Source organism: Carcharodon carcharias, chromosome 28, assembly GCF_017639515.1.
Source record: "Carcharodon carcharias isolate sCarCar2 chromosome 28, sCarCar2.pri, whole genome shotgun sequence".
In the NCBI taxonomy this organism is placed as follows: Eukaryota; Metazoa; Chordata; class Chondrichthyes; order Lamniformes; family Lamnidae; genus Carcharodon; species Carcharodon carcharias.
In genome coordinates, this window is record NC_054494.1 from 12,857,078 (window position 1) to 12,875,476 (window position 18,399).

Below are 18,399 nucleotides of genomic sequence, written 5' to 3' on the forward strand. Positions count from 1 at the left end.
TTTGTCCTGGATGCTGTCGAGCTTCTTGAGTGTTGATGGAGTTGCAAATCAATCTGCAGTTGATTAACTGAATGCAATTTTGTAAATGTTCAAAGGTTATCGATGGTAGGTGGAATGTGAAATTGAGGTTATAATCAGATCAGCTGTGATCTTACTGAATGGTGGAGCAGGCTCAAGGGGTTGAATGGCATACTCCAGCTCCTAATTTGTATGTTTGTAGTAATGTTGTATGTAGGACTGATCATTTTTGGGTTTTTTGAACTGTATTTTGGCAGTATGTTGAGGAAGACAATCTTTGGTTGCGCCTAAGTTGCCAACAGACCATGATCCAAGCTTTTAGAAAATGACTTTATATGTATCCAGTGGTAGCAGTATCACTGACACACATCCCATCAATTGAGCTTAGATAACACTTAGGTCACAATACGTTCCATCCAATAGTATTTGAGCAGCACAAAAGAGTGTGAACCCAGAAAGTACAATTGCTGAGTTGATGGCTCCATGTTCATTAATGATATTTTTAAAATTCTTGGCATGTGGGTAATGTTAGTAGAATTGCAATTCTTGAGCATCCCTAGCTGTCCTGAGAAGATGGTTTTGAGAAACTTCTCACTGCTGCAGCTTTTGTGGTGTTGGCATTTCCCCAATGGCTTTGGGCATGGAATTCCAGAGTACCAATGAAGGAATGATACACGTTCAAATCAGGATAGCGTGTGGCTTGGTGGGGAACTTGGAGGCGATGGTGCTTCCCTAGTATTCCTGCTTTTGTCCTTCTTGATGACACAGGTTGCAAAGGAGGGAGGTGCTGTTGAAGTAAGTTTGTTGAGTTACTTATCTGAGTACTGTAGATTGTACATACTGTTGCCACATTGCATTGACAATGGAGGGTGTGGATATTGACTTTGGGGCATTGACCAAGCAAATTACTGTGTCCTGGATGGGATTGAGCTTCTTGAGTATTTTTGAGGCTGCATCCATATAGATGAGTGATAAGTATTCCATCACACTCTTGACTTCACCCTTCTAGATGTGGAGGAGGCTCTAAGGCAAGAGGCTCACTGCAGGTTACTCAATCTCTACCCTGCTCTTGTAGCAGTTGTGATTAATATCGCTGGCCCAGCATAGCTTCTGGTCAATGATGAGCCACACAATGTTGATAATGGGGAACTCGGTCAAGGGCTTTCATTTGCCTAGATGAGCGCAGCTGAAACAGTACTGAATAAGTTCAACACCATCCAGGGAGAAACACCCCATCCACCAGCTTAAACACCCCCTCCCTCCACCACTAATGGACTGTTCAATTGGTTCAATGTGTACCTTCTACAGAATGCATTGTAGCAACTCACCAAGGCTTCTTCAATGACAACAGCTCAGATTTATATAGTGCCTTTAATGTAGTAAAATGTCCCAATGTGCTTCACAGGAGTGTTATAAATAAAATTTGACATTGAGCCACATAAGGAGATATTAGGGCCGATGACCAAAAGCTTGGCCAATAGAGGTGGAGAGGTTTGGGGGAGGGCTTTCCTGAGCTTAGGCCTTGGCAGCAGAAGACACGACCACCAGTGGTGAAGTGATTAAAATCAGGGATGCTCAGGATGCCAGAATTAGAGTGTAGACATGTCAGAGAGTGAGGCAAGAGGATATTACAGAGATTGGGAGCAACAAGGCCATGAAGGGATTTGAAAACAAGGATGAGAATTTTAAAACCAAGGCGTTGCTTCACAGGACCCACTGTAGGGCAGTAAGCACAAAGGTGATGGATGAATGGGTTTTGATGCAATTTTGGACACAAGCTACAAAGTTTTGGATGACCTCAGGTATACAGGGGTTTGAATGTGGGTGGCCGGACAGGAGTGTTTAGAATAGTCACGTGTGGAGAGAGCAGAGTCATAAATGAGGGTTTCATCAGTGCTAAACTGAGGCAAGGGTGAAGTCAGGCAATGTTCTGGAGTTCAATATAATCTCAGTGTTGGTGTGGATATGAGGTCGGGAGTTCATTGCAGGGTCAAATATGACACCAAGGTTGCCAACAGTGTGGTTTAGACTCAGACTGTTGCCAGAAAGAGGGATGAACTCGGTGGCTAGGGAACAGAGCTGCTCCCAAAATCACCTAGAAGGACAAAGACATGGATGGGAACAGCATCCCAAATTAGACTTATTTACCCAGTCCTGTGAAGAAGTGCCCCTGGGTCAAAATTCTGGAAAGCCCTATCTAACAGCACTGTGGGTGTACCTAAACCCCACGGATTGTTGCAATTCAGCAAGAACCAATTACCACCTTTTCAAGGGCAACTCACGATGGACAATAAATGTTGGCCTTACCAGTAATGTTCATATCCCAAGAATGAATTCCGAAAAATTCTTACCTCCTCTCTCTCTCCCCCTTTCATGCTTTTCTCTCTTACTTGCACTCTCTTTACCTCTTCCTTACCCTGTCTTCCTGTCCTTTCTATTCCCTTTCATCCACTCTCTCCGCTCCCTCTAGTTTTCCACTTCACCTCTCCCTTCAGCTTGTTGCTTTTCTCCCCTCTTTTCCTCTCACTTCCCTGCCCACTTCTTCACTATCTCTTCCTTCCCAACTTCTCTGCCCTCCTCTCCCCTTCACTCTCCCTGGTATCAGCCCAATAGGGAGTAACCACTGGCTTCAGGAAAGTGGATGGCTCACTTTGTAAGACAATAGAATTTGTTGGTTCAGTTAAAAGCTTTTTTTTAAAAAAAAATGACCTGTCTTTTTCACAGGTCTGGTGTCCTGGCCTTGGGGTAGGGTTTGGACAATGTTCAGTGGGGAAGGCAGAAAGATGCAGCGGTGTGGACACTACTTGGAAAGATCTCCTGCCCTGTCCATCCCAACACCAGCGGGCCAAACAAATCCTACAAAATGCATCCAAATAAAGCACTGGACTCAGTGCTCAATCATTAATCATTAATTATTCTTACAGGGCATGACAGGATAGATGTAGATAAGATGTTTCCCCTGGCTGGTAAGTATAAAACTAGGGGGACATAATCTCAGAATAAGGGTTGGCCATTTAAGACTGAGATGAGGAGGACTTTCTTCACTCAGAGGGTGCTGAATCTTTGGAATTCTTTATCCCAGAGGCTGTGGAAGCCCAATCATTGAGCGTGTTCAAGAGAGAAATCAATAGATTTCTGTAGACTAATAACATAAAAAGATATGGAGATAGTGCGGGAAAGTGACTTTGAGGTAGATGATCAGCCATAATCTAATTGAATGGCGGAGTAGGCTTGATGAGCCGAATGGCCTACTCCTGCTCCTATGTTCCTATTTCTCCTATTAACCATGCCCAACTGTCTTGAAGTCTCTCTATATAGTAAAAAATAAAGACTTCCATATACATATAAATATATATAACACCTTTCACAACCTCAGGACATTCTAAAGCACTTTATAGCCAATGAAATACTTTGGTGGTATAATCACTTGTAATATTAACTTTTAGCTTTTGCCTATTAAGCGAGTCTCTGCTGGAAGAATGAAAGTTTAATCATCAAGCAGGCTTGTTATATTCTATTAATCATGGAAGCAGTGAAATCCAGTGCTCAGTAAAGCTAATTAAAATACATCACAGTCAGGGGACTTTAGCTGGTAATAGTTAGTGCACAGATGCTGAGCAGACCAGAAAAACTCCCTTAGTTTGGAGTTCTTTAAGATAAACACCTGCCTGAGAAAGCTCTGAGAGGTTAGGGGTTAGGGAGTGTGACCAAACAAGGGTGTTCTACAAAAAGAACTCATTAGAACTAAAAGTATTGAGAAGGGACAAAGGAGGACGTTTTTGGGAAATGCAGAGAATAGTTTGTCACGTAGCACATCTTGGGGAATAAATGTATAAAGAAAGGGTATTGGGACATATGCCTTGGAATTCAAAGGCTTCACCAAACACTTTGAGCTAAGAACTGTAATGTGTTTTGAATTTCCCATACAAAAACTTGCAAGATTTTGTCATAAGTGCTGCTGTACAATGTATGTTTAATTATTGTCAGTAATGGTTATTACTGTATGCTTAATAAATCTGTGATCAGCCAATATTCGCTGCTGGGATCCTTATTATTTTGAGCAGTAACTTGTAACTGAGAACTCCCAACACCTAACAGAAGGATGTGTCGGAATATCATCTTTCCAAACTTGTTACTTGATACAATCGGAGACTGTTTTCCAAGTTTGCCATGCTCTTGATTTTCCAACATGGTTGGTGTTGAGTGAGGTTTTCCCATGCACGGGTGTTTTCTGATAATTACCTGTGTGCCCTTTGTTTAACATTTGGTTAAGCCAATGTCAGCTCGTTGGGTGTAAAGGTTGTTTAATAATCAGAAACAGTAACTTGCATTTATATAATGCTATTAATGTTGGAAGACATTTCACAGGAACGTAATCAGACAAGTATTGACACTGAGCCAAGGAAGAAGACGTTAAGCCAAGTGACTAAAAGAGGTGGGTCTTAAAGAAGGGGAGAGAAGTGAAGAGATGCAAAGGTTTAGGGAGGGAATACCAAAGCTTTGAGGCATAGATGATTGAAGGCACAGCTGCAGGCACAGTGAAACTAGGACAACAGCAAGCATTTGAAAGGTGTGTAAGAGTGTGATTGGCCTTTAATGGCAAATAGAGCTCAATGACTCAATGGAGGAAGATGCCATTATTTCTGTGAACCGTACACAGTCAAGCACATCAGAACAATTGAGCTGAGCAGCTGAAAGGTTTCAGAATAAAGACCATGGATTACTCATGTTGCCATGACTCAGTCGTACACTAATTGCCAGAGTCAGAAGGCTGTAAGTTCAAATCTCAAATTTGAAAATTGAGCATAAATTCTAGACTAGCACTTCAATACAAGACTGAGCAAGTGCCATCTTTCAAATGAGATGTAACCGAGGGCAACTTTGGAACTGAGTGTATGATGAGTGAGGGAGTTTGGTCAGGAGGGGAAGGAGGTGTTCCTTTCCTTTTGCTTTTTCTACATTTTTCACCCTGTAGGAATTGCTTCTTACTCTACTACAGGGAAATGAGCTAGCTGTTTGGTGAGTATCTAGTAAGTGGTTAAGGTCCTGGATCCAAGTGTGATCCAAGCCAAACACCTCTGAAGTAAGTGTTTGCGGCTCAAAGAGCTTCAACTCAGAGTCATTGAACTGGAGGCCAAGCTGCACACACTGCAACACATCAGGGAGAGGGAAAGTTACTAAATGCTTTGTACCAGGAGGCTGTCACACCACTTAGAATAGGGTCTTCTGGTTTGGTCGGTGGTCAGGGACAGGAAGGCGTGACTGCAAGTGAGGCAGGTAAGGGGACCCAGAGTGCAGGAGTGCAGGAGCCTCAGCCTTTGCAATTGTCCAATAGGTTTGAGGTTCTCTCAGCTTGCTTGGATGAGAGTGGGGTCTGCAGGGGGGATGAGCAAACTGACCATGGTGCCATGGTACAGGAAGCTATTCAAGTGCAGGGAAGCAAAAAGGAATGTAGTGGTATAGTGAGAAGGATTGGCACTTTTCTTTGCAGCAGAGAATGAGAGTCCAGACTGCTGTGTTGCCTGCCCCATGGCAGGGCTTGGGACATCTGTTCAGGGCTGGAGAGGAGCTTGCAGTGGGAGGGGGAGGATCCAGTTATCGTGGTCTGTGTAGGTACTAATGACCTAGGTAGAACTCAGAAAGAGGTAATGCATTAAGAGCATGAGGAGCTAGGCACTAAATTAAAAAGCAGAACCTCAAAAGTAATAATCTCTGGATTATTAATTGAGCCACATGCAAATTGGCATAGTGTACATAAAATTAGGGAGATGAATATATGGCTTAAAGACTGGTGTGGAAGAAATGGGTTCCAGATTGTGGGGCTGTACCATTGGGGGCTTGACACTTGAACTGTGCTGGGACCAGTGTTCTAGCGAACCACATAACTAGGGAAGTAGAGAGGGTTTTAAACCAAATAGTGGGGGAAAAGGATCAAATTTGGGAAGTTGTGATAAATCAAAGAGTAGAGAAAAGGCAATAGAAAAAGGTATCAATGTGAGAAATGATAAACAGACCATGGCAGGAAGGGACAGAGAGTACAAATCTAAGAGTAACTCAGCAGATAAGGCTAGAGGTTACAAAAATAATAAAAGGGCAAAACTAAAGGTTCTGTATCTGAATGCATGTAGCATTTGAAACAAAACAGATGAACTGAGAGTGCAAATGAAAATAAATAAGTACAATCTGATAGCCATTATAGGGACATGGCTGCAGGATGACATAGATTAGGACCTGATTATTGAAGGGAATGAGACACTTGGATAGGACAGGAAGCTAGGAAAAGGTGGAGGGGTGGCTTTGCTAATTAATGATGCTATTAGCACATAGGAGAGGGCTGACCTAAGTTGAGGAAACCAGGATGTAGAAACAGTTTGAGTAGGGATGAGAAATGATAAAGGCAAGAAATCACTTGTGGGAGTGTCATACAGGCCCCCCCCCATCAGTAACCATACAGTGGGATGGGGTATAAAGGGAGAAATAATAAGAGCTTGTAAGAAAGTTATGGCAATAATCATGGGCGATTTTAATCTGTGTATAAATTGGGAAAATCAGATGGTCAAAGGTAACCTAGAGGAGGAATTCATCAAATGTTTTCGGGATAGTTTTTTAGAACAGCAAATTCTGGAGTTCTGGAACCAACTAGAGAGCAGGCTCTGCTAGACCGGGTATTGTGCAATGAGATAGCATTAACTAATGGCTTCATAGTGAAAGTGCCCCCAGGTAGCAATGACCACAATATGATTGAATTTTACATTCAGTTTGAGGGAGAGGAGTGGGTCCAAGTCCAATATTTTAAACTTAAATAAGGGAAATTATGATGGCATGAAAGTACAGCTAGCTAAAGTGAACTGGCAAATTAAGGCATATGTCCATATAGATGCAGTGTCAGACCTTTAAGGGGATATTTCAGGATACACAGAATAGATACAATCCAACGAGAAAGAAAAATTCCAATGGGAGGATGCACCCTCCATGGTTAACTAAAAATTTTAAAGGAAATATCAAACTAAAAGAAAAAGCATATAATTGCGCAAAGATGGGTGGCAGGTCAGAAGATTGGACAGAATATAAATAACAGCAAAGAATGACCACAAAATTGATGAGGAAGGAAAAATTAAAGTACGAGAGAAAGCTAGCTAGAAATATAAAGACAGACAGTAAGAGTTTCTACAAATATTTTTAAAAGAAAAGTTTTTTTATTCATTAAGGGGATGTGGACTTCGCTGGCTGAGTCAGCATTTATTGCCCATCCCTAATTTCCCTTGAGAAGGTGGTGAGCTGCCTTCTTGAACTGCTGCAGTCCATGTGGTGTAGGTACACCCACGGTGCTGTTAGGAAGGGAGTTCCAGGATTTTGACCCAGCGGCAGTGAAGGAACGGCGATATATTTCCAAATCAGGGTGGTGAGTGACTTGGAGGGGAACTTCCAAGTGGTGGTGTTCCCTTCTATTTGCTACCCTTGTCCTTCTAGATGGTAGTGGTTGTGGGTTTGGAAGGTGCTGTTGAAGGGATTTGGTGAGTTCCTGCAGTGCATATTATAGATGGTACACACTGCTGCTCTGTGCATCAGTGGTGTAAGGAGTGAATGGTTATGAATGCTGTACCAATCAAGTAGGCTGCTTTCTCCTGGATGGTATTAAGCTCCTTGAGTGTTGTGGGAGCTGCACTCATCCTGGTAAGTGGGGAGTATTCCATCACATGTCTGACTTGTGCCTTTCAGATGGTGGACAGGATTTGGGGAGTCAGGAGGTGAGTTATTCATTGCACGATTCCTAGCCTTTGACCTGCTCTTGTAGCCACAGTATTTATATGGCTAGCCCAGTTCAGCTTCTGGTCAATAGCTACCCCAGGATGTTGATAGTGGGGGATTCAGTGTTGGTAATGCCATTGAACATCAAGGAGCGATGGTTAGATTCTCTCTTGTTGGAGATGGTCAATTACCTGGCACTTGTGAATGTTATTTGCCACTTGTCAGCCCAAGCCTGGATATTGTCCAGGTCTTGCTGCATTTGGACATGGACTGATTCAGTATCTGAGGAGTCACGAATGGCGTGGAACATTGTACAATCATCAGCGAGCATTAACCCTTCTGACCTTATGATGGAAAGAATGTCATTGATGAAGCAGCTGAAGATGGTTGGGCCAAGGACACTACCATGAGGAACTCATGCAGTGATGTCCTGGAGCTGAGATGACTGACCTCCAACAACCACAACCATCTTTGTGCTCGGTATGACTCCAAACAATGGAGAGTTTTCCTCCTGACTGACATTGACTCCAGTTTTGCTAGGGCTCCTTGATGCTACACTCGGTCAAATGCTGCCTTGATGTCAAGGGCAGCCGCTCTCACCTCACCTCGGGAGTTCAGGTCTTTTGTACATGTTTGCACCAAGGCTGTAATGAGGTCAGGAGCTGTGTGGCCCTGTCAGAACCCAAACTGAGCATCAGTGAGCAGGTTATTGCTAAGCAAGTTCCGCTTGATAGCACTGTTGATGGCCCCTTCCATTACTTTACTGATGATCGAGAGTAGACTAATGGCACAGTAATTGGCAGGGTTTGATTTGTCCTGCTTTTTGAGTACAGGACATACCTAGGCAATTTTCCACATAGCTGGGTAGATGCCAGTGTTGTAGCTGTATTGGATATTTTCAGGACCCATAGCTTTTGATTATCCAGTGCCTTCAGCCATTTCTTAATATCACATGGGGTGAATTGAATTGGCTGAAGACGGGCATCTGTCATGCTGGGGATCTCCGGAGGAGGCTGAGATGGATCATCTACTCGGCACATCTGGCAGAAGATTGTAGCAAATGCTTCAGCCTTATCTTTTGCATTAATATGCTGGGCACCCCCATCATTAAGAATGGGAATACTTGTGGAGCCTCCTCCTCCAGTGACTTGTTTAATTATCCACCACCATTAAGAACTGGATATGGCAGGATCGTTTGGCTCTGTCTATCACTTGTTGTTTATGCTGTTTGGCATGCAAGTAGTCCTGTGTTATAGCTTCACCAGGTTGACACCTCATTTTTAGATATATCTGGTGCTGCTCCTGGCATGTCCAACTTCACTCTTCATTGAACCAGGGTTGATTCCCTAGCTTGATGGGAAGGGTAGAGTGCGGGATATGCCGGGCCACAAGATTACAAATTGTGGCTGAGTACAATTCTGCTGCTGCTGATGGCCCACAGCACCTCATGGGTGCCCAGTTTTGAGTTTCTAGATCTGTTCGAAATCTATCCCATTTAGCACAGTGCCGCACAATACAATGGAGGGCATCCTCAGTGTGAATACAGGACTTCATCTCCACAACAACTGTGCATTGGTCACTCCTACCAATACTGTCATAAACAGATGCATCTGTGCCAGGCAGGATGGCAAGGATGAGGTCAAGTATGTTTTTCCCTCTAGTTGGTTCCCTCACCAACTGCCACATAATCAGCCTAGCAGCTATGTCTTTTAGTAGTGCACTATTGCTGATGGGCATTGAAGTCCCCCACCCAGGGTTCATCCTGTGCCCTTGCCACCCTCAGTCCTTCTTCCAAGTGGTGTTCAACTTGGAGGAGCACGGATTCATCAGCTGAGGGAGGGCGGTATGTGGTAATCAGCTTCATGGGACCCGGAGTCGATGTTGAGGACTCCCAGGGCAACTCCCTCCCAACTGTATAACACTGTGCCACCCCCTCTGCTGGTGGGACAGAAAATACCCAGGGATGTTGATGGTGGTGTCTCAGACATTATCTGTAAGGTATGATTCCATGACGATGACCATGTCAGGCTATTGGTTGACTAGTCTGTGAGACAGCTCTCCCAATTTTGGCACTAGCCCCACCAGATGTTAGTAAGGAGGACTTTGCAAGGTCAACAGGGCTGAGTTTGTCATCGTTGGTGCTAGGTTGATGTCGGATGGTCCATCCGGTTTCATTCCTTTTTTGAGACTTTGCAGTAGGTTGATACAACTGAGTGGCTTGCTAGAGGGCATTTAAGAGTTAACCACATTTCTGTGGGTCTGAAGTCACAAGTAAGCCAGACCAGGTAAGGATGGCAGATTTCCTTCCCTAAAGGACATTAGTGAAGCAGATGGGTTTTTCATCGTGGTCATCATTAGACATTTTAATTCCAGATTTTTATTGAATTCAAATTCCACCACCATCCATGGCATTACCCTGGGTCTCTGGATTGCTAGTCCAGTGACAATACCACAACACCATCACCTCCCCTTGTTAACAAAGTGAGCGTTGGTCATATAGAAAGTCTGGGGAATTAATAATGGAAATTAAGGAGATAGCAGATGAATTGAACTGGTACTTTGCATTGGTCTTCACTGTAGAGGATATAAGAAACATCCCAGAAATAGTTTTCAATCAGGAAATGGAAGGGATTGAGGAACCGAGAAAAATTATAATCACCAGGGAAGTGCTACTGAGAAAATTGTTGGAGTTGCGGGCTGACAAGTCACCAGGTCCTAACAGACTTCATCCTAGGATCTTAAAAGAAGGGGCTAATGAAATAGCTGACACACTGGTTTTAATTTTCCAAAATTCCCTAGACTCGGGGAAGGTTCCATCAGATTGGAAAATAGTGAATGTAACTCCATTATTCAAAAAGGGAGAGAGAGACAGAAAGCAGAAAACTTAAGGCCAGCTAGCTTAACATCTGCCATAGGGAAAATGTTAGCAGCTATTATTAAAGGCGGTATAGCAGGGCACTTGGAAAAATTCAGGATAATCAAGCCGAGTCAACATGATTTTGTGAAAGAGAAATCATGTTTAACCAATTTACTGGAGTTCTTTGAAGAAGTAACATATGGAATGGATAAAGGGGAACTGGTGGATGTACTGTATTTAGATTTCCAGAGCGCATTTGATAAGATGACAGATCAAAGGTTATTGTGGAAATAAAAGCTCATGGTGTAAGGGGTAACATATTGACATGGATAGAATTTTGGCTGGCTAACAATAAACAGAGTGTTGGCATAAATGCGTCTTTTTCTGGTTGGCAAGATGTAACGAGTGGTGTGCTACAGGGATCAGTGCTGGGGCCTCAACTTTGTACGATTTATATAAATGACTTGGATGAAGGGACTGAAGGTATGGTTGCTAAATTTGCTGATGACACAAAGATAGGTAGGAAAGTAAGTTGTGAAGAGGACATAGGAGGCTACAAAGGGATAGATAGGTTAAGTGAGTGGGCAGGATCTGGAGAATAATGTGGGAAAGTATGAAGTTGTCCATTTTGGCAGGAAAAATAAGAAAGAAATATATTATTTAAATAGCAAGAGATTGCAGAGCTCTGAGATTCAGGGGGATCTAGGAGTCCTATTGCATGAATCACAAAAGGCTTGTATGCAGGTACAGCAAGTAATTAGGAAATATAATAGAATGTTATCATTTAATGTGAGGAGAATTAAATACAAAAGTAGGGAGGTTATGCTTTAGTTATACAGGGCATTGGTGAGGCCACATCTGGAGTACTGTGTACAGTATCGGTCTCCTTATTTAAGGAAGGATGTAAATGAATTGGAAGAAGTTCAGGGAAGGCTTACTAAACTCACACCTATTGGGTGGGTTGTCTTATGAGGAAAGGGTGGATAGGCTAGGTTTGTATCTGCTGGAGTTTAGAAGAGATAGAGGTGACTTGATTGAAATGCACAAGATCCTGAGGGGTCTTGACAGGGTTGATGTGGAAGAGGATGTTTCCTTTTGTGGGAGAATCAGGTACTAGGGGCCATGGTTTGAAAATAAGGGGTTGCCCATTTGGGACAGAAATTAGGAGAATTTTTTTCTCTCAGAGGGTTGTGAGTCTTTGGAAGTCTCTTCCTTAAAAGATAGTGGAAGCAGTGTCTTTGCATATCTTAAAGACAGAGGTAGCTAGATTCTTGATAAACAAGGGGGTAAAAGGTTATTGGGGGTAGACGGGAATGTGGAGTTGAGGTTTACAATCAAATCAGCCGTGATCTCACTGAAGACAGAGCAGGCTCAAAGGGCCAAATGACCGACTCCTGCTCCTCACTCGTATGTTCGAATGAGGGCCCACCTGCCCTGTCAGGTAAATGACCCCACGACAATACAAAGAACAGCAGGGAAATTCTCCACTGTGTCCTGGCTATAAGTTATCCTTCGCTCAATCTTGTTAAAAAACAAACTATCTGGTCATTATTTCATTGCTGCAGGAGCTTGCGTGTGCAAATTGGCTGCAGTTTCCTACCTAACAATGGCGACTACACATTGAAAGTACTGCCCTGACTGTGAAGCACTCTAGGACACTGTGAGCTTGTGAAAGGCATTATATAAATGTATGCCTTTCTTTGACTAGGACCCGCTAACTCATGCACTGGTAGGTTGTGGAGGATGGGGAATTCTAACCACCCCACTCTCCTTCACGCTCATTTATCAACTTTACACCTAGAGCTATGTTCAGTCAATTGTTCCAGCTAATTCCACTGATGGCTCAATAATAGGAACTAATGTAAATTACATAAACACATTCTCGTTAATTTGAGGACTAATTGAAAATAAGCCACCATGATTGAGCCTGTCTGCACTTAGTGACTGAGGCACTTTGATTGTAAAGGCAGATTTACGAACTTGATTGTAGTATATCCACTTAAAATCTCAGGCAAGTGACAAGAAATTAAAACCTGAAACTTTAACACTTACTCTAGTAAAGAATATAATCATATTAAAAGAGATTTTAATGTCAAAAGCATAAAGCGATACTATAGGGGCCTCTTTCTAGATTGTATTACCACAGGAAGTTGAATGTACTGAGAAATCACAAGTGCATTCTGTCAACTCTCAATGGACAGAAAATCATGGGCAACGCACTTACAATTTACTCATATATATGTGTCCATGGGTTAGACTGCCCAACAATAGTGCAAACTCAGATAATAGCCTTTCCAAATAAATCTCAATCGTTTAAATGAACATCCTGCTTTAAACATATGTGTCATATGTTAATTATAAATATAGTAGGAAGCATCATCTGTCACAGAGTTCTACAATTAGCAGATAAATTGACAGAGGGTTAGGAAGCAGTGAGCATTTGTTAGGGAATGGGAGCTGAGATGAACATGCCACGAATCAGTGTTGGGACCCCTCTGGTTTCTAATTTACATCAGCCACTTGGATTCAGAGACGTGATGCCAAGTGTGCAGTTGACACAAAGACACCAGAGAATGAGTTAGGTACAATACACCAATAGACAGAGCAGTGAGATGCTGACTGAGGAAGAAAAATGGATGGCATATTGACATCACAAATTGTGCTAAAATATGTAAGTGCAAAGTTTAAAGAGATCAAGAGGGTTACAAGTCTTGTCTCTGGATGTTTTCAATCATTTCAGAGCAGCAAACAACTAGACAACTAGTGTTGAACTGTATCATTTAGATAATAGAGTATCTGTTGCAGGACGCGTGTAAGCTGTACAATCATGGTCCACATTGAGTACTGCATCTAATCCAAACAGTGAGAGATAAAGGAGACATCACAAGAAATAACTGACTCTTATAGTGAGGGTTGTGAGGTATTACATTGAGAGCTGTGGGGTATATCAATGTGTTACAATGAATGGGTGTGAGGTAAATGAGAAAATGTTACAGAAAAAAGTGTAGGGTGTATCAGAGAGTGTAACAATGATGGATGTGGGGTTCATCAAGCTTTACAGTGATGTGTATGGGATATATCAGAGAGTGCTACAGTGAGGAGTGTGGGATATATTTGTGTTTATAGTGAGAGGTTTGTGGTACATGAGAGTGTTCTAGTAAGGGGAGTAGGGTATATCTGAGTGTGACAGTGAGGGGAGCGGGGTATATCAGAGTGTTACAGTGAAGTCTGCACAGTATATCAGAGAGTGTTACAGCAAAGTGTGTGCAATAAATCAGTGTGTTACAGTGAGGGGTGAGGTGTATATCAGAGTTTTACAGTGAGGAGTGTGGGGTATATCAGATTTTACAGTGAGAACTGTAAGGTATATCAGTTTTACAGTGTGGTGTATTTCAGTTAATGTTGTAATACCATGATATTGATAAATATATAAAAAAGATGTACTTTTTTGAAAAATATTTGTTTAATTCTGCTTTTAATTATGACTGGTTATTGTGAGTCACTAGTTAATTTAATTATTTGTGCAAATAACTTTTTGAAGGAGTAGATTCAATTTACTATTTGAAAATTTTTAGAAAATTGACTTGGACCATCTTTGAAATGAGCTTTGGGTTTGGTTCATTACCCATCTTCAAGATGGTTCTGAACTGTAATAATTTGCCTTGTTTCAGTTCGTAGCACACTCGCCTCTGAGTCAGATGATTGTGAATTCCAGTCCCACTCCAGCAACTTGAGCATAAAATCAGGCTGACAATTCAGTACAGTACTGAGGCAGTGCTGCACTGTCAGGAGTGGTGCCTTTTGGATGAGATTGAGGCCTCGTCTGACTTCTCACCTAAATGTAAAAGCTCAAGAAGATGAAGAAGAATTGTTGCGTTCTCTTGGTAGCCTGGTATATTTATCCCTCAATCCCTCAACATGTAAAACCAGATGGCCTGGTAATTTATCTCCTTGCTGCTTGTAGAACCTTGTTCCTGCTATGTTTGCCTGTATAACAACAGTGACCACAAAAAGTACATAATTGGTTGTGAATACCTGTCTTAGACTGTCTGACAGTAGATGGCCCAAGACTACATAATGCTACATGTTGCCTGTCAATCAGTTCCGCATTTACTGCTAACCTGTGCCGAATCCACACTTCACCATACACATCCTTCTTTACATCTCTTAGATTCCCATTTGGAGTAGAGCACACATGCAAGTTGCAATTTACAATTAAATCCATTCCATCCTCACTTCTTCCAAGGACTTCACTGTCATGCGGATACATGGTCAGTGACTGACATGCAGCATGGGATTCAGACAGGGCATACGGCAGGAATCAGGGACACTCCCTTGTCCCTCAGAAGCCCTCACCGTCATCCTACCTGAGTTGCAGAACCTAGGAAAAGTATTGAGAGTAAAAACCTCAAATGCATTAACAGTTCGCCTGCTGGTTCCTCAAGGCATGTCTCTTTCACCATAAAGTCATTGAGATTTTTTTGTCTGCAATCAGCAGCTTTGGTGATGTTAAGATGCAAATTCAGCACAAGACCACGGACTGAAAAAGTTGAGAGTCCAGTCAAATTGCAGCCCAGTTGGAAATGGCGCCACAGGGTCTTTTCACCTAGCTCCACAGTAACACTGCTCAACTGTGGTGCCAGTGCACAGCACCACAGAATCCTCCATGCACTCTGCCTCAATAATTCTAACACCTTTTGGAGTTACCCCCATGACTGAGTAATTGCTCGATCCATATCTTATTTTGTAGGCAGCCCAAATCCATATGGTCACCAGATGTAAGACTTCCACCACAAGCTATGAGAGAGTCCTGGGTTCCAGATGCAGTCCAGAGACTTGAGCATTTATTCCAGGCTGGCTCTCCTGGTGCAGCACTGAGGGAATACTGTACTGTTGGAGGTACTGTCTTTTGGATGTGACATTAAATGAAGATTCCATCTTACCTCTCAAGTGGACTTTAATGATCCCAAGTTGCCATTTTGAAGAAAAGCAGGGGAGTTCTCCTGATGTCCTTGCCAATAATTATCCCTCAAACAACATCACTAAAAGAGCAGGTGATTTAGTCATTATCACATTGCTGTATATAAGAACATCAGAAACAGGAGCAGGAATGGCCATTCAGCCCTTCGAGTCTGCTCCGCCATTCAATTGAGATCATGGCTGACCTTCTACTTCAACCCCATTTTCCTGCACTATCCCCGTATCCCTTGATGTTTTTAATAGAACCATAGCAAAGTTACAGCACAGAAAGAGCCCATTCAGCCCATCGTGTCTGTGCCGGCCAAAAAAGAAAAATTTTTTTAAAACTAGCTGCCCATTTTAATCCCGCCTTTCAGTGCCTGGTCTGTAGTCTTGCAGGTTACAGCACTTTAGGTGCCGATCCAGGTGCCTTTTAAATGAGTAAAGAGTTTCTACCTCCACCAGCAAACCAGGCAGCGAATTCCAGACACCCACCATCCTCTGGGTGAAGTTTTTCCTCATGTCCCCTCTAATCTTTCTACCAATCGTCTTAAACCTGTGCCCCCTGGTAATTGACCTCTCTGCTAGGCAAAACAGGTAATCCCTGTCTATTCTATCTATGCCCTTCATGATCTTGTACACCTCAATTAGGTCAACCCTCAGCCTCCTCCATTCCAAGGAAAACAACCCCAGCTTATCCAATCTTTACTCATGGCTGCAATTTTCAAGCCCTGGCAACATTCTTGTAAATTTCCTCTGTACTCGCTCCTGAGCAATTATGTCCTTCCTGTAATATGGCAACCAGAACTGTACACAAAATTCCAGGTATGGCCTAACCAGCATTTCATACAGTTCCATCATTACATCCCTGCTTTTGTATTCTATGCCTTGTCCAGTAAAAGAAAACATTCCACATGCTTTCTTTACAACCTTATCCTTGTCATGCTATTTCAGGGACCTGTGAACATGCACACCAAGGTCCCTCAGTTCCTCTATCCCTCCCAATATTGTCCCATTTGTTGTGCACTTATTCCCTAGCTTTGTATGCCTTCCCCAAATGCATTACCTCACACTTCTCTGGGTTGAATTCCATCTACTAATTTTCCGCCCACTCACCCAAACCACTGATATCATTATGGAGACAACAGCTATCATTTTCACTATCAACTACACAGCCAATTTTTGCGTCATCTGCAAATTTCCCAATCATGCCACCCACATTTAAGTTTATATAATTAATATATACAACCAACAGCAAGAGACCCAACACTGAGCCTTTTGGAAAACCACTGAAAACTGTTTTCCATTCGCAAAAACAGCCATCAACCCAATACCCCTTGTTTTCTGTCGCTGAGCCAATTGTGATTCCAACTCGCCACATTCCCCTGTAACCAATGGGCTTTTACTTTTCTGACCAGTCTGCCTTGTGGGACCTCGTCAAATGCCTTACCAAAATTCTTGTAGGTAACATCGACTGCATTACCCTCATCAATCCTTGTTACTTCCTCAAAAATTTTGATTAAATTAGTAAGACACAGTCTTCCCCTAACAAAACCATGTTGACTATGCTTGATTAATCCGTTCCTTTCTAAGTGCCAGTTTATCCTATCTATCAGAATTGATTCTAATAATTTGCCAACCACCAAAGTCAGACTGACCGGCCTATAATTATTTGGCCTATCCCTCACACCCTTTTAAAATAATGATACAACATTTGTAGACTTCCAATCCTCTCATACCTCACCTGTATTGAGTGAGGATTGGAAAATGATCCTCAGAGCACTCGCTATTTCCTCCATGGCTTCCTTTAACAGCCTGGGATACAATCCATCCGGCCCTAGTGATTTATCCACCTTCAAGGATGTCAGTCCCTCCAGTACATCCTTTCTCATTATGCTTGTTGTATCTAATGTTTCCCACGCCTCCTCTTTAACTAGAATATCTGCATCATCCCTCTCCTTAGAGAGGACAAAGACAAAATACTTATTCAGAACCCAGCCCACATCTTCAGCAGCACAGCACAAGTTACCACATACATCTCTGATCGGCTCTACCTTTTCCTTAGTTATTCTCTTGCTCTTGAAGTATCGGTAAAACATCTTTGGGTTTTCTTTGATTTTACCTGCCAATATTTTTTCATATCCTCTCTTTGCTTTCCTAATTCCCTTTTTTACTTCACCCTTGTACTTTCTATACTCCTCTAGGCTTTCTACAGCATTAAGTTTTTGTGACTGTCATAAGCTTTCTTTTTCTGTTTTATCTTATCTTGTATACTCCTAGATTACCAGGGGGCTCTAGATTTGGCAGTACCGCCCTTTATCTTTGTGGGGACATGTGTACACTATGCCTGTGGAATCTCGCTTTTGAATGTCTCTCACTGGTCTGTCACTGATTTCCCTTCAAGTAGCTGCACCCAGTCCACTTTCACCAGATCACCTCTCAGCTTCGTAAAATTTGTCTTTCCCCAATTTAGAACTTTTACTCCTATTCGATCTTTATCCTTTTCCATAATTATATTAAATCTAACTGTATTATGGTCACTATCTCCAAAATGGTTACCCAATATTACTTCACTCATTTGCCCAGCTTCATTTCCTAATACTAAATCTACAATTGCACTCCCTCTCATTGGGCTTGTTACATACTGGCTAAAAAAGTTCTCTTGAATGCAGTACAAGAATTTTGTGCTCTCTGTGCCTATTACACTATTCGTATCCCAGTTGATATTAGGGTGGTTGAAGTCCCCAAAGATTTCTGCCCTATTATTGTTGCACTCAGAAGTTTACCTACACATTTGCTCTTCTATCTCCCTCTCA

The 18,399-nt window shown here is 42.4% G+C and overlaps 1 protein-coding gene across 1 annotated transcript in view; it reads left to right on the forward strand.

Annotated features, from left to right (window-relative positions):
* The window catches only part of opn4a (opsin 4a (melanopsin)), an 82,170-nt gene extending 64,289 nt beyond the window's left edge, over positions 1–17,881 (forward strand). Inside the window, exons 11-13 of the mRNA XM_041176105.1 lie at positions 15,375–15,402; positions 17,521–17,673; positions 17,864–17,881. Coding sequence (XP_041032039.1) covers positions 15,375–15,402; positions 17,521–17,673; positions 17,864–17,881 — 199 coding nt within the window. The remainder of the gene's footprint in view (positions 1–15,374; positions 15,403–17,520; positions 17,674–17,863) is intronic.
* The last annotated feature ends 518 nt before the right edge of the window (positions 17,882–18,399 follow it).